The following is a 16,563-nucleotide window of genomic DNA, read 5'->3' on the forward strand; positions in this document are numbered from 1 at the left end:
GTGGTCACCGATATTGATGGATGGAGCATTTCTGACGTCTTGTCCCATGATGTTCGTTTTCTTGAGGCTGATGGTTAGGCCAAATTCATTGCAAGCAGCCGCAATCCTGTTGACAAGTCTCTGCCGACACTTTTAGTTTAGTTTAGTTTAGAGATACAGCACTGAAACAGGCCCTTCGGCCCACCGAGTCTGTGCCGACCATCAACCACCCATTTATACTAATCCTACACTAATCCCATATTCCTATCACATCCCCACCTGTCCCTATATATTTCCCTACCACCTACCTATACTAAGGGCAATTTATAATGGCCAATTTACCTATCAACCTGCAAGTCTTTGGCATGTGGGAGGAAACCGGAGCACCCGGAGAAAACCCACGCAGACACAGGGAGAACTTGCAAACTCCGCACAGGCAGTACCCAGAATTGAACCCGGGTCCCTGGAGCTGTGAGGCTGCGGTGCTAACCACTGCGCCACTGTGCCGCCCCATACTCTTCTGTATGGGATGTTCATGCAGCATTGTCAGCAAAGAGGAGTTCCCTGATGAGGACTTTCTGTACTTTGACCTTCGCTCTAAGACGGGCAAGGTTGAACAACCTGCCATCTGATCTTGTGTGGAGGAAGATTCCTTCTTCTGATGACTTGAACGCATGTGAGAACAGCAGTGATAAGATGATCCCAAACAGTGTAGGTGCGAGAACACAGTCCTGTTTCACACCACTTAGGGTAGGAAAGGGGTCTGATGAGGCACCGCTATGCTGAATTGTGCCTTTCATATTGTCATGGAATGAGGTGATGATACTTAGTAGCTTTGGTGGACATCCGATCTTTGCTAGTAATCTGAAGAGACCACATCTGCTGACAAGGTCAAAGGCTTTGGTGAGATTTATGAAAGCAACATAGAGGGGCATCTGTTGTTTGTGGCATTTCTCCTGTAGCTGGCGAAGGGAGAACAGCATGTCAATGGTGGATCTCTCTGCTCGAAAGCCACACTGTGCCCAGGGTAGACACGCTCAGCCAGCTTCTGGAGTCTGGTTAAAACAACTCGAGCGAAGACTTTACCCACTATGCTGAGCAGGGACATTCCACGGTAGTTGTTGCAGTCACCGCAGTCATCCTTGTTCTTTTTGAGGGTGATGATATTGGCATCGTGCATGTCCTGTGGTACTGCTCCCTCATCCCAGCACAGGCAAAGCGGTTCATGTAGTGCTGAGAGTATAGCAGGCTTGGCACTCTTGATTATTTCAGGAGTAATGCCGTCCTTTCTAGGGGCTTTTCCACTGGCTAGAGAATCAATGGCATCACTGAGTTCCGATTTTGTTGGCTAATTTTGATATTATTCAATTTTATGTGTTTTTACTTGTAGCAAAAGAGACTTATCTTTGGAAAGATAGTGGATGTTGTATGATTTCTTTATGAGTGATGTCCCTTTAAGAAATCAGTATGCAAATGAGCTAAGGACCAGGATGTAGTCTTGTGACGAGAAGCCATAGTCACTCTGCACTGTAACAACCTGGACCAAGGTTCTGTATATAATTTGCTCTATATTGCATATACTACTTTAGCTGTTTATAAACACTCTAGAGATCGTCAAGGAACTGGAATCCACGTACCTCATTGTGTTGCTTAAGATAACACAAAGAATCTCATGACAGATAGCAGGAGAGATTAAATGACAAAAGAATAATAGTGCAAAATAAAAGGAGATAGTACAAGTAAATGTTCTCGGAGGTCAAAATTGATACAGCAGAATCATCATCTATAGCTGTCATCCAAAAAAGCACAAAAAGAAACAATGAAATGGGGGGCATGGGAGATGATGATCTGTAATTGTTGAACTCAATGTTGAAACCAGAGGGCTGTAAAATGCCTCATCGAAAGATGAAATGAAGTTCCTCAAGATTATGTTGAGCTTCATTGGATCAGTGTGGGAGGCCAAAGACAGAGTGGCAGAGAATTAAAATGACAGGCAACTGGAAGCTTGGGGTCACGGTTGTGGACTGAAGGGAGCATTCTGTAAAGTGGTCACCTAATCTGTGTTTATTCTCCCCATGTAGAGGTGACCACATCATGAGCAGCAAACAGTATACGAAATTGAATGAAGTACAAGCTGTTGGTGACGTATCTGCCTTTCCCATTTACACCTCAAGACCCATCTTTTGTTTCTTTACTTGTCCCATTACCATTTCCTTTTGCCTTGCACCATCATCTTTTTGTCATTTAATGTTTCCTGTCTTCCACTCTATCACAGAGCTTTCCTTTTGTTCTTTTCCCTTCCCCCTTTTCCCTGCCTCTGTACTTGCTTAAAATCTGTTACCTCTCTGACTTTTTCCAATTCTGGCGAATAATCATCAACTTGAAACGTGAACTCCATATCCCTTTCTACAGATGCTGCCGGACCTGCTGAGTATTTCTAGAATTTTCTGTTTTTATTTCAGTTTCCGGCAACTGCAATATTTTGCTTTTGAATAAATCCAAAACTGAATTTGATAGCACAGACTCAATCAATCATTCACAAACCAATTGGAGCTATATACTGAATCATTTCCCTTATTCTGTTTGATTTTTATTCAAGTGCTTATCCAATTCCATTTTAATGTTGTGATTGATTTGTTTTCAATTGCCATTTGCGGTAATCTACTCCATATAAATAAGGCTTTGTGTGAAAAAACCTGCCCCCATGCATTTCAAAGCTCCATTGACCTGCATGGCCGCAACCTGACATCTATGGACCTAGCTTTCAGATCATCAGTCTATCATTCTCACAATTAACCATCACCAACACAGACCTTGTAAGAAGAATAAACATCAGCACCATAAAACTGATTTAACTTCAGAAGGTGATGTGTGAAAATTTTAAACTAAACTAAGAATATTATCTTTGTAAAAGAACTCCATTTTAATATATTTTTCAGGGTGTGCTATCACAATATTTTAGTCCAGCTTTTGCTGCAGATGGCCGAATTGCTAACCTTCATCTATTGCCTCGCTGACCTCAAGCCTGTCTTGGACTTTCCCGAGCTAACGCTACCTGACTTTGGCACAATTCCAAACGGAGACTGAGCAAAGTAGGACTTAAACATGAGTCACTGCATCAATAGCATTACTATTAGGTTTTTGACAATCATTCTAGCATGCTTCTTGAAATATAATGGATTTATAATGTTTTGTTTGACATTTTTCTGAGAATAAAATATTCTACCTTTCTGCATAGAGTGCCAATTTTATCGTATAACAGATCATATTAGAATTCTCCACTGGAGTCTTATTGTTCATCACAAAATAGTATTAACAGTAAGAGATAACCTAATGTAGCATTTTATATGTAATCAAGTCTCTGCCCAAAGGAGGGAGGAAGAATCCCAATGTTGTTTAGTAGTTAAACATAGATTGATAGGAAACCTAGGAGTAGGCATTCTGGTTGGCTTTTTTGGCTGGGGAATGGTTCAAGGAGCTTTGCAGAAGAGGGAAAAATGTGGTTTCTCTATATTTGGCTTCTAATAATTATGCAATGAGTACATCATAGACATAATTATTCAGTTAGAATATCATCCTGGTCACCAATGAACACCATAATGCTTGTCACCAAGAACAACCCTGGGTAACTTCATTATTTTGTTGTTTATTGATTTTGCTTTGTGCAAATTGGCTGCTATGTTTCCCTACATTAGAGCAGTGTCAATACTTTAAAAGTACTTAATTAGCTGTGAAACACATTGGGATGTCCTGAGTTCATGGAAGGGGCTATATAAATGCAAGTTAAGTGTACTCACTGTTGCAATGTAGGGAAATCATTTTGTAGACAGCCAGATTCCACAAACAGCAATGAGATAAATGATGAATTTAAACTGTTTTTGTGGTGGTGGTGGTGGTTCAGGGGTGGTGGTGGTTCAGGGATAAATGTTGGTCAGGCAATGGGAGAATGCACTATCTTTCTTCAAATGTTGTCCGACGATCTTTTGCGCCCATCTAAGAGTGCAGATGGGACCCTGGTTTGATGTGACATCCAAAAGGCCATACCTCCCACAGTGCAGCATTCCCTTAGCACAGCTGAGATTATGTGCTCAAGTCTTGGAATGGGGATTGAACCTACAACCTACTGACTCAGAAAAGAGTGCCCAAACTGAGCCAAGACTGACACCTTCTAAACTGTAATAGTGGTCCTCAATCAACATAAACCTTTCTTTTAAAACAAAAGTTGCTCTACATCCAAAATTGACAGTGTAATACTGGAAGAAATAACAAGTTAAATGAATAACTTTAAAGTTATATTTTTAGGAGGGTAGGTTAGAAAAGATAGAAATTAGATAAAATTAGAGTTAAAAATAAGTAAATTAAGAAATGAGAGAGCATGGAGAAATGTATAGACAACAAGTCAGGCTTGATTATCTATTTCAAGTGTTTTTCTTCGTAGATTCAATGTTAATATTACAAAAGCGACCTACTGCTGACTTTGGACTAGCTTTATTATTAAACTGTAATGCTTGTATGTGTGCTAGAAACTTGTAAAAATGTCTGCTCAAGGAATTAAACATTTTGCTGGACATGTTCATTGTCTGTGAGTTGAATGGCCTTCTGCACAAGTTATCATTTCACACTACTTTATGGTTCAAATGGTATCGTTAGCTCCCTGGTGGCTGAGTTGCTAAAGGCAGCAGGTAACAGCCATACAGATCAGACTTGATTCCTGTGCTGAGTTAACTGATTTCAGCTGAGATGGCAGCATGAGTGGGCCAATTGGTCTCATCAGCCCTGGGATGTAGTGGGGCAGAGTATTCATTCCTGATCACAATCGATTGACCTTTCTGGAAAATGTGGATGTATGCAGGCTGCATGAGGATAGGATTGAGTTTAGCTGTGATGTCATTAAGAACACCAGGCTGATGATGTGCATTGCTTGCGTTCATACATGAAGAATGAATGGCCATTTGTGTGAGGTGTTGGAGGGTCAATGGTGTTCATGGAGCATGAGCCAGTGTTTTCATAAAAAGGAGGGCAGAAAATTGGAAAATAAATTAAATAAAAAATAGGGAATGTGTTTACTCATCATACCTTGCTGGGGTCCCAGTTTTGTGTTCTGGTTTGAGTTTTCAGAAGTTCATAGGTTGCTTCCATGACATTCATTTCTGGCTTTGGAAATCCAGGCACTACATTGTGCAGCTGGAACCCAAAAAGCTCCAGCCAACTTCCAATGTCTATAAACCAAAAGAAAAATAATACAAAAAGTAAGATGACATAGGACCATATTAGCACATTTTTGTTAATCTTCACTTGGCTTTGTGTGCAACAGCTAATAAAGCTGTGTTAATTATTAAACATCGTTAGTTGCTCAGTTTACACCAGATCTTTATTCCAAATTCTCTCAAACATACCATAAGCAGATTAACTGTACTGGACAGAGTCAAAGAAGGAAGAATTGTACATGACCAATGGAGGGAATGAGCTTGAGGGATCAAATGGCCTTTCCTCACTGTGTACTTTATTTGTTCTTGAGAGATTTGGCTGCTTTTTACCCAGCACAAGACTACATGAACTATTAAGGATCAGCTAGAAAGAATGGAAACATGCTTGGAGTAGATTGAGATACAGGTCAGAAATTAAAGCCAGGGACCAGCAGAGATGCAGTGTGAATGATATGTTGTAAAGGGTGAAATGAGAACAGAAAGTGCTGGAAACAGAGAAACAGAGTCTCTACACAGATGCTGCCAGACCTGCTGAGTATTTCCGGCACTTTCTGTTCTCATTTCAGAGTTCCAGCATCTGCAGTATTTTACTCATTATTAACTATCCAGGACCAACAGAGACAAAAGACAGGAAAGGAAGGATTATTATAATATTTTGCTCAAGCTGTACATTTTCAATGATGGATACAAAACCCAACTACAATTTATATGTAAACATTTTTATGAATATAAACATCAGAGGCATTTCTTCATATGATGATGGCCCATGTATGACAAACATCTCTTCCTGTAGTTTTGGAATACTTGGAGTGACTGACAACATCTTGCACAGTGAAAACTCAAAACAAAACACAGGACAGGGCCCCCAGTAAGGTATGATAAGCAAAAATATTTCCATAAGTTTTGTTTTGCTAATTTGCTTCTCATTTTGTTTCCCTCCTCAGTGACTAATGCTCGGGTATGGTCCCATGCATAGCATCAGCCCTCTAATATCTTGCCTAAGAGGACACTGCTCATATAAGCCTAAGGAGTGAACACCAGCAAACTATTTAACTATGCAGGGAATCATGGTCAAACTCTAGTTATGCATATTTTTCAAGAGCAATTACAAGTGACTTGGGGGAGATTTTTTGGATAGAGGAGAAAGTGCATGTGTGTGGACATCAGTCAAGGATTCAATTAGACTTGTCTCTGATACTCTCTATGGTACAACAGCCTGAAGCTATAATATACATTTGCCTGAAAAATGTTTATTTATTAAATAGTGGATCATCCGCACCATTGCTCGTGCTAAGTTAGAGGAGGGACTGTTTTTCATGATAGGTATGCATGTAAAGCACAATTTCTTACATATAAAAAGGGTGTTTATAGTCTTTAAAGTTCTTCCTTAAGAGGCTTAAAGGGATTGCAGTGAAGAAAACCATCTGTTGCTAAGATGGAACTGTGCTTTATCTGGTTTATCCCTTTAAGGACAGAAAGTATAAACTTTGCATAGCATAAATATTGTCTTCTACCTGCACAACTACTCTCTGTGGCAAAGTGCCCTAAGTAGACAATGATAAGAAAATAGGAATGAGCTATTCAGCTCTTCAAGTCTGTTCCCCAATTCAATTAGATCATGGCTGATTTGTACCTCAATTGCCTCAGCTGCACAACCCTCAATAGACTTCCCCAATAAAAATCTAGCGATCTCAGTTTCAAAAATTTCATTTGAGCCATCACTATTCAGGGCCTTTTGGGGGAGCAATTTCCAGATTTCTGCTACCATTTGTGCAAAAACATGCTTCTGATCTCACTGCCAAATGACCCAGCTCTAATTTTAAGATTATGCCCTCATAATTCAGTTCTATCACCAGCAAAAACAGTTTCTCTGTACCTACTCTAACAAATTCCTTTGCCATTTTAAACACCTTGATTAGATCACTCCTCAACTTTCTAAACTCACTGGAATGCAAACCAAGTTTATGTAACCTGTCCTCATAATTTAACCCTTTAAACCCTGAGATCAAGTGCAGGCTAATTGCTGTTGCTGAGGGAAGCATCTATGTAGCAGCAATGACACAACAGCCCACGAGACTCAGCAGACGGCAAAGGTTCATTGGCTTCTTGGTTGACAGTTGCTTGCAAATCCTCAGTTCCTCCTCTAGGGAAATGCTAGGTTATCAAATTCAGCACAAACCAGCAGAGAAAATTGCTTTTGGCGTGCTTTTATAAAAAAAAATTCTTGGAGATTGTTCAGTTGTAATTTGTAGCAATTGTTTTCAAAATTTTAAGCCATTCAGATGATATTATGACATATATTTTACAGAGGTACACTTTCAAACATGACAGTTTGAAGTGTCACATTCTTGCGAGAAACAAAATTTATTAGATACCTGTGGATTTCCTGTTGAGCTGCTCAGGAAATCATGAAACCAATGGAGATTGGGGATAAATTGAAGAAACATTATTTCACTTTATTTTTTAAGTGCTGCTTGTTGGGCGAGAGGTGACAATGAATACATTATTTAAATGTTTAGAGACATTATATTTGGTACAGGATATAGAGTCATAGAGTCGTACAGCATAGAAATGAGAGAAATAAATGTAATAGATCATTTGAATGTGGAAGATTGTATGAATTAATTTGGAAAAAAATAGAATAATTTCATTAATTTTTGAATATAAAACAAGAAAATAGAAGTTATAAAAAAGTTTTGAATTTAAAAAGAGATCAAAAAGTTAAACTGTGAGCTTATTTTTTTAGAACAGCAAACATAATAAATATTAAATTAAAAGCAAAATACTGCGGATGCTGGAAATTTGAAATAAAAACAAGAAATGCTGGAAACACTCAGCAGGTCTGGCAGCATCTGTGGAGAGAGAAGCAGAGTTAACGTTTCAGGTCAGTGACCCTTCTTCAGAACTAGCAAATATTAGAAATGTAAAAGGTTATAAGTAAGTAAAGTGGGGATGGGACAAGAGATAACAAAGGAGAAGGTGTAGATAGGACAAGGTCACAGAATAGCTGACCAGGTGGTCATGGAGCAAAGATATATTAATGGTGTGTTGAAAGACAAAGCATTAGTTCAGAAAGGGTGTTAACAGACTGAAAATTGAACAGCCGCAAGTACAAACATGAAAAAAAACAGTAGGTAAGCAAACTGAACAAACTAAGATGAAATAAAATAAAAGAAACACAAAAAAATTTTAAAAAAGAAAAAGAAAAAAATAACTAAAAATAAAAGTAAATGGGGGGCCCGTCATGCTCTGAAATTATTGAACTCAGTGTTCAGTCCAGCAGGCTGTAGTGTGCCTAATCGGTAAATGAGATGCTGTTCCTTGAGCTTGCGTTGATGTTCACTGGAACACTGCAGCAATCCCAGGACAGAGAGGTGAGCATGAGAGCAGGGGGGAGTGTTAAAATGGCAAGCAACCGGAAGCTCGGGGTCCTGCTTGCGGATTGAGCGGAGGTGTTCCGCAAAGCGGTCACCCAGTCTGCGTTTGGTCTCCCCAATGTTTTTTAGTTTAGTTTAGAGTTACAGCACTGAAACAGGCCCTTCAGTCCACCGAGTCTGTGCCGACCATCAACCACCCATTTATACTAATCCGACACTAATCCCATATTCCTACCACATCCCCACCTGTCCCTATATTTACCTACCAACTACCTATACTAGGGGCAATTGCTAATGGCCAATTTATCTATCAACCTGCAAGGCTTTGGCATGTGGGAGGAAACTGGAGCACCCGGAGGAAACCCACGCAAACACAGGGAGAACTTGCAAACTCCACACAGGCAGTACCCAGAATTGAACCCGGGTCACCGGAGCTATGATGCTGTGGTGCTAACCACTGCGCCACTGTGCCGGCCCTAAAGGAGACCACATTGTGAACAGCGAAAACAGTATACTACATTGAAAGTAGTACAAGTAAATCGCTGCTTCACCTGAAAGGAGTGTTTGGGGCCTGGGATAGTGAGGAGAGTGGAGGTAAATGGGCAGGTATTCCACCTCCTGCGATTGCAGGGGAAGGTGCCGTGGGAAGGGGATGAGATGGTGGGGGTAATGGAGGAGTGGACCAGGGTGTCACGGAGGGAACGATCCCTTTGGAATACTGACGGGGAAGGGAGGGGAAGATGCGTTTGGTAGTGGCAGCACGCTGGAGGTGGCGGAAATGGCGGAGGATGATCCTTTGGATATGGAGGCTGATGGGGTGGAAAGTGAGGACAAGGGGAACCCTGTCATGGTCCTGGGAGGGAGGGGATGGGGTGAGGGTAGAGGTGGGGGAAATGGGCTGGACACGGTTGAGGGCCCTGTCAACCACAGTTGGGGGGGGGAATTCTCGGTTGAGGAAAAAGGAAGACATATCAGAAGTGCTGTCATGGAAGGTAGCATCATCAGAGCAGATGCGTCGGAGACGGAGAAACTGGGAGAATGGAATGGAGTCCTTACAGGAGGCAGGGTGTGAAGAAGTGTAGTCGAGGTAGCTGTGGGTGTCGGTGGGTTTATAATGCATATTAGTAGACAGCAGATCCCCAGAGATGGAGACAGAGAAGTCGAGGAAGGGAAGGGAATTGTCAGAGATGGACCACGTAAAGGTGAGAGAAGGGTGGAAATTGGAAGCAAAGTTGATAAAGTTTTCAGTTCATGACGGGAGCAGGAAATGGCACCGATACAGTCATCAATGTACCGGAAAAAGAGTTGGGGGAGGGGGCCTAAGTAGGATCGGAACAAGGAATGTTCGACATATCCCGCAAATAGACAGGCATAACTAGGACACATGCGGGTACCCATAACAACACCTTTTACTTGAAGGAAGTGAATGGAGTTGAAGGAGGAGTTGTTCAATGTGTGAACAAGTTCAGGCAGGCGGAGGAGGGTAGTGGTAGATGGGGACTGGTTGGGCCTCTGTTCAAGGAAGAAGCGGAGAGCCCTCAAACCGTCCTGGTGGGAGATGGAGGTGTAGAGAAATTGGACGTCCATAGTGAATAGGAGGCGGTTGGGGCCAGGAAACTGGAAATTGTCAAAATGACGTAGGGCGTCCGAAGAGTCACAGATGTAGGTGGGAAGAGACTGGACCAGTGGAGAAAAGATAGAGTCAAGATAGGAAGAAATAAGTTCAGTGGGGCAGGAGCAGGCTGACACAATGGGTCTGCCGGGACAGTCCTGTTTGTGGATTTTGGGAAGGAGGTAGAAGCGGGCTGTGTGGGGTTGCGGGACTATGAGGTTGGAAGCTATAGAGGGAAGATCTCCAGAGGAGATGAGGTCAGTGACAGTCCTGTGGACAGTCGCTTGATGTTCAGTGGTGGGGTCATGGTCCAGAGGGAGGTAGGAAGAAGGGTCTGAGAGTTGGCGCTGAGCCTCTGCAAGGTAGAGGTCGGTACGCCATACAACAACACCACCCTTGTCTGCAGGTTATAAATTAATAAATTAAATACATATTAAAATATTTTTAGTATGTAATAAACAATTAAAATACAAAATTGGAAATTTAAAGGAATATTATTTAAAGAAAAGCTTATAAAATAAACTACTTGGGCTGAATTTTATGAGTGCCCCGCAGTTCGTGGCGGCACACTCTAAGAATGGCGTACATCCCGTGTGGATGTGCCATCCCTGAGCCCCCGTCATATTACGTGCAGGGGCTCATTTAAATGGAGGGGGCAGAGTGGCTGCTCCCGATGACATTTTTAAAGGGCTTTAAACCCTTACATAGAAGTTTAATTTTTAAAGGGTATAAAATAAAAGATCTTAAATACATTGAAATATAAGTGATGGAGGCCCTTCCCCAACCCCCCCAATGGTCATTTCAGGCAATGAAACGTTTGGAAAAAATTCTGAGGGACAGGATTAATCTCCACTTGGAGAGGCAGGGAATAATCAGGGATAGCCAGCATGGCTTTGTCAGGGGCAGATCGTGCCTAACTAACTTGATTGAATTTTTCCAAGGCGGTGACTAGATGTGTAGATGAGGATAAAGCAGTTGATGTAGTCTACATGGACTTCAGTAAGGCTTCTGATAAGGTCCCGCATGGGAGATTAGTTAAGAAGGTAAGAGCCCATGGGATCCAGGGAAATTGGGCAAACTGGATCCAAAATTGGCTTATTGGCAGGAGGCAAAGGCTAATGGTCGAGGGTTGTTTTTGCGAGTGGAAGCTTGTGACCAGTGGTGTACCACAGGGCTCGGTGCTGGGTCCCTTGCTGTTTGTAGTGTACATTAATGATTTCGACGTGAATATAGGAGGTATGATCAGTAAGTTCACAGATGACTCGAAAATTGGTGGTGTTGTAAATAGTGAGGAGGAAAGCCTTAGATTACAGGACGATATAGATGGGCTGGTAAGATGGGTGGGGCTGTGGCAAATGGAATTTATTCTTGAGAAGTGTGAGGTGATGCATTTTGGGAGGACAACAAGGCAAGGGAATATACAATAGACGGTAGGACCCTAGGAAATATAGAAGGTCAGAGAGACCTTGGTGTGCTTGTCCATAGATCACTGAAGGCAGCGGCACAGGTAGAAAAGGTGGTTAGGAAGGCATTTGGGATACTTGCCTTTATTAGCCAAGGCATAGAATATATGAGCAGGGAGGTTGTGATATAGCTGTATAAAATGCTAGTTCGGCCACAGCTGGAGTACTGTGTACAGTTCTGGTCACCACACTATAGGAAGGATGTGATTGTACTGGACACTGGGTGGCACAGTGGTTAGCACCGCAGCCTCACAGCTCCAGTGACCCGGGTTCGGTTCTGGGTGCTGCCTGTGCGGAGTTTGCAAGTTCTCCCTTGACCATGTGGGTTTTCTCTGGGTGCTCTGGTTTCCTCCCACAGCCAAAGACTTGCAGGTTGATAGGTAAATTAGCCATTGTAAATTGTCCCTAGTGTAGGTAGGTGGCAAGAGAATGGTGGGGATGTGGTAGGCAAGATGGGATTAATGTAGGATTAGTATAAATGGGTGGTTGGCACAGACTCAGTGGGCTGAAGGGCCTGTTTCAGTGCTGTATCTCTCTATGAGAGGGTGCAGAGCAGATTCACTTGGATATTGCCTGGGCTGGAGCATTTCAGCTATGAAGAGAGAATGGATAGGCTCGGGTTGTTTTCCTCAGAGCAGAGAAGGCTGAAGAGGGACTTGATTGAGATATACAAAATTATGAAGGGCATTGATAGGATAGGAAGAAACTTTTTCCCTTAGCGGAGGGGTCAATAGATTTAAGGTAAGGGGCAGGAGGTTTAGAGGGGATTTGAGGAAAAAAATTTCACCCAGAGGGTGGTTGGAATCCAGAACACACTGCCTGAAGGGATGGTAGAGGCAGGAACCTTCACAACATTGAATAAGTATTTAGATGAGCACTTGAAATGCCATAGCATACAAGGCTATGGGCCAAGTGCTGGAAAATGGGATTAGAATAGTTAGGTGTTTGATGGCCGGCACAGACACGATGGGCTGAACGGCCTGTTTCTGTGCTGGATAACTCTACGACTCAATGACTCTATCAGTTTGTTCCAATATCTGAACTTCCCCACACCCCACAACCTCCAATCCTTTGCCCTTCAACCCTTCACACCATCCGCACATTCAATAAAAATTGATTTCCCCACTCCTCCCGCCCTGTAAATTTTATTCCTCCCTCCTCCCCACAAGGTTCTCGCCCGGAACGCCATGTGGAGTTCCGAAGGTGCGTGGAGCACGAACAGCCGTAATATCAGAGTGGGACGGCAGCTGCCTGCAGATAAGTTTATTTAAATATTTTACATGTTCATTTACATATGTTGAAGGGCCCGCTGCCAGGTGGCGGGGGGGCCGCACTGAGGTCCCGCCGCTGCCGGTACTATGCGGCAGGCCATTCTCAACGCCGTGGGTCGAGGTGGACCTCTCCCCGCAGCATTTCACTGGCCTACGCGCTGCGACCCGTGGTGTTGAGGGGCCTGTAAAATTCAGCCCCTTATGTGTAAAATGGGTTAAATACAACAAGAAGGAGCAGTTTATTCAAGAAAAATTAAATGGAAGATAAGATTTTAAAACATATTTACTTACTGCTCTGGGCTTCCCCACTGTTAACTGTAGTTTTTAAAATTGTATTTCATTGTATCCTTGGCAATCCTGGTTCCTTGTTGTTTTGTCCTCTGTGGAGGAGAGTGATGAGGTGTAAAGGTGGTGGTGTGAAGAGGCAGTGATTTTGTGTGTTGTTCGAGGCAGTCAGAAGTTGTACAGTAGTGGGGGAGTGGGCCTGGGGTGCTGAGTTTTGCTTGAGGGGGGAGGTGGAAAAGTGAATGAGTCAGGTCAAAGCCAGGAAAATGGTCTGTCAGAGAGAGGGCAGCAGTAGATTTCCCTCAATAGGCCTAAAGAGAGTAGTGGGATTTTCCTGACAGTAGGCTTGAAGAGCTGGAACCTGTCATAGCCGCTAAATGCACTGCACTGTTGAACTACAAGCCCCCAGCGAGTTAACATCCGTAGCACTTAAAGTAGCCAGAAGCGCTGCACCAAGAGCAGCCAGGTGCTGTGCAAATGACTACTGGCAACACCTATGCAGTCGTATTCAGCTGGCCTCTAACACCGGAAACATCAGAGAAATGTATGATGGCATTAAGAGAACTTTTGGGCCAACCATCAAGAAGATCACCCCCCCCCCCCCAAAGTCTAAGCCAGGGGACATGATCACTGACCAACGCAAGCAAATGGACTGCTGGATGGAGCACTACCTAGAACTGTACTCCAGGGAAAATGTTGTCACTGATACAGCCCTCAATGTAGCCCAGTCTCTGCCAGTCATGGATGAGCTGGACGAACAGCCAACAAAATCGGAACTCAGTGATGCCATTGATTCTCAAGCCAGTGGAAAAGCCCCTGGAAAGGACAGCATTACCCCTGAAATAATCAAGAGTGCCAAGCCTGCTATACGCTCAGCACTCCATGAACTGCTTTGCCGGTGCTGGGATGAGGGAGCAGTACCACAGGACATGCACGATGCCAATATCATCACCCTGTATAAGAACAAGGATGACTGCAGTGACTGCAACAACTACCGTGGAATGTCCCTGCTCAGCATAGTGGGGAAAGACTTTGCTTGAGTCATTTTAAACAGACTCCAGAAGCTGGCTGAGCGTGTCTACCCTAAGGCACAGTGCGGCTTTCGAGCGGAGAGATCCACCATTGACATGCTGTTCTCCCTTCGCTAGCTACAGGAGAAATGTCGTGAACAACAGATGCCCCTCTACGTTGCTTTCATTGATCTCACCAAAGCCTTCGACCTCGTCAGCAGACGTGGTCTCTTCAGACTACTAGCAAAGATCAGATGTCCATCAAAGCTACTAAGTTCCATGACAATATGAAAGGCACAGACCTCTTTCCTATCCTGAGTGGGGTGAAACAGGCCGCACTTAGAATATTGCATGCAATTCTGGTCGCCACACTACCAGAAGGACGTGGAGGCTTTGGAAAGGGTACAGAAGAGGTTTACCAAGATGTTGCCTGGTCTGGAGGGCATTAGCTATGAGGAGAGGTTGGATAAACTCGGATTGTTTTCACTGGAACGACGGAGGTGGAGGGGCGACATGATAGAGGTTTACAAAGTTATGAGCAGCATGGACAGAGTGGATAGTCAGAAGCTTTTTCCCAGGGTGGAAGAGTCAGTTACTAGGGGACATAGGTTTAAGGTGAGAGGGGCAAAGTTTAGAGAGGATGTGCGAGGCAAGTCTTTTACACAGAGGGTGGTGAGTGCCTGGAACTTGCTGCCGGGGGAGGTGGTGGAAGCAGGTATGATAGCGATGTTTAAGAGGCATCTTGACAAATACATGAATAGGATGGGAATAGAGGGATACGGTCCCCGGAAGTGCAGAAGGTTTTAGTTTAGGCAGGCATCAAGATCGGCTTGGAGGGCCAAATGGCCTGTTCCTGTGCTGTACTGTTCTTTGTTCTCGCACCGACACTGTTTGGGATCTTCTGACTGCTGCTCTCACATGCATTCAAGTCTTCAGAAGAAGGAATTTTTTTCCACACAAGATCAGGTGGCAGGTTGTTCAACCTTGCCCATCTTACAGCAAAGACCAAAGTACGGAAAGTCCTCATCAGGGAAATCCGCTTTGCTGACGATGCTGCATTAACATCCCACACAGAAAGGTGTCTGCAGAGACTCGTCAACAGGATTGCGGCTGCCTGCAATGAATTTGGCCTAATCATCAGCCTCAAGAAAACGAACATCATGGGACAGGACATCAGAAATGCTCCAACCATCAATATCGGCAACCACGCTCTGGAAGTGGTTCAAGAGTTCACCTACCTAGGCTCAACTATCACCAGTAACCTCTCGATGCAGAAATCAACAAGCGTGTGGGAAAGGCGTCCGCTGTTATGTCCAGACTGGCCAAGAGGGTGTGGGAAAATGGTGCTCTGACACGGAACACAAAAGTCCGAGTGTATCAAGCCTGTGTCCTCAGTACCTTGCTCTACAGCAGCGAGGCCTGGACAACATATATCAGCCAAAAGCGACGTCTCAACTCATTCCATCTTCACTGCCTCCGGAGAATCTTTGGCATCAGGTGGCAGGACCATATCTCCAATGCAGAAATCCTTGAGGCAGCCGACATCCCCAGCATATACACCGACAGAGCCAGCGGCGCTTGAGATGGCTTGACCATGTGAGCCGCATGGAAGATGGCAGGATCCCCAAGGACGTATTGTACAGAAAGCTCATCACCGGCCATCCATGTCTCCGCTTTAAAGACGTCTGCAAACGTGACATGAAGTCCTGTGACATTGACCACGTCATGGGAGTCAGTTGCCAGTGATCGCCAGAGCTGGCAGACAGCCATAAAAGCGGGGCTAAAGAGTGGCGAGTCAAAGAGACTTAGCAGTTGGCAGGAGAGAGTAAACTGTGTAACAGCCCTGACAACCAATTTTATCTGCAGTGCCTGTGGAAGAGTCTGTCACTCTAGAATTGGCCTTTATAGCCACTCCAGGCACTGTTCCATGAACCACTGACCATCTCTCGGCACTTACCCATTGTCTTTCGAGACAAGGAGGAGAAGACACGATCTCCATCACCAGGGCCTGAAGACGGTTTGGGTCTGGTCAGGTAGGTGGGGCTGGGGTTGGAGGACCTATCAGTGCTGGGCTCCAAGGTAAAGGGTAAGAAATGAAGAAAAAGAATCTAAATTAATATGAGATGGCCAGGGAAACAAATATTGGTGAATCTCTCTTGGCATTGCTCACAGAGTGACAGAGATATTTATATTAGGCAGTCTGTGGCGTTTGAAGTATTGGGACTTTTTTCTATGTTAAGAGGTGCTACATAAATGTAGGTTGTTGTGTGATTGACAGGAGGTGCAGTCATATTCAAAGTTTCTATAACATTACTGCCAATATTGTTTGGCTCTACACATGATGGGCTGAATTTTATTG

At 43.7% G+C, this 16,563-nt stretch overlaps 1 protein-coding gene across 8 annotated transcripts in view; it reads right to left on the reverse strand.

The window, feature by feature from the left end:
• The window catches only part of tenm1 (teneurin transmembrane protein 1), a 1,688,122-nt gene that overhangs the window by 9,789 nt on the left and 1,661,770 nt on the right, over nt 1-16,563 (reverse strand). For all 8 annotated transcript variants that reach the window (XM_068047383.1, XM_068047386.1, XM_068047389.1 and 5 more), the window contains one exon: nt 5,056-5,198. In XM_068047383.1, the coding sequence (XP_067903484.1) occupies nt 5,056-5,198 (143 nt within the window). The remainder of the gene's footprint in view (nt 1-5,055; nt 5,199-16,563) is intronic.

Source organism: Heterodontus francisci, chromosome 15 (assembly GCF_036365525.1).
Source record: "Heterodontus francisci isolate sHetFra1 chromosome 15, sHetFra1.hap1, whole genome shotgun sequence".
In the NCBI taxonomy this organism is placed as follows: Eukaryota; Metazoa; Chordata; class Chondrichthyes; order Heterodontiformes; family Heterodontidae; genus Heterodontus; species Heterodontus francisci.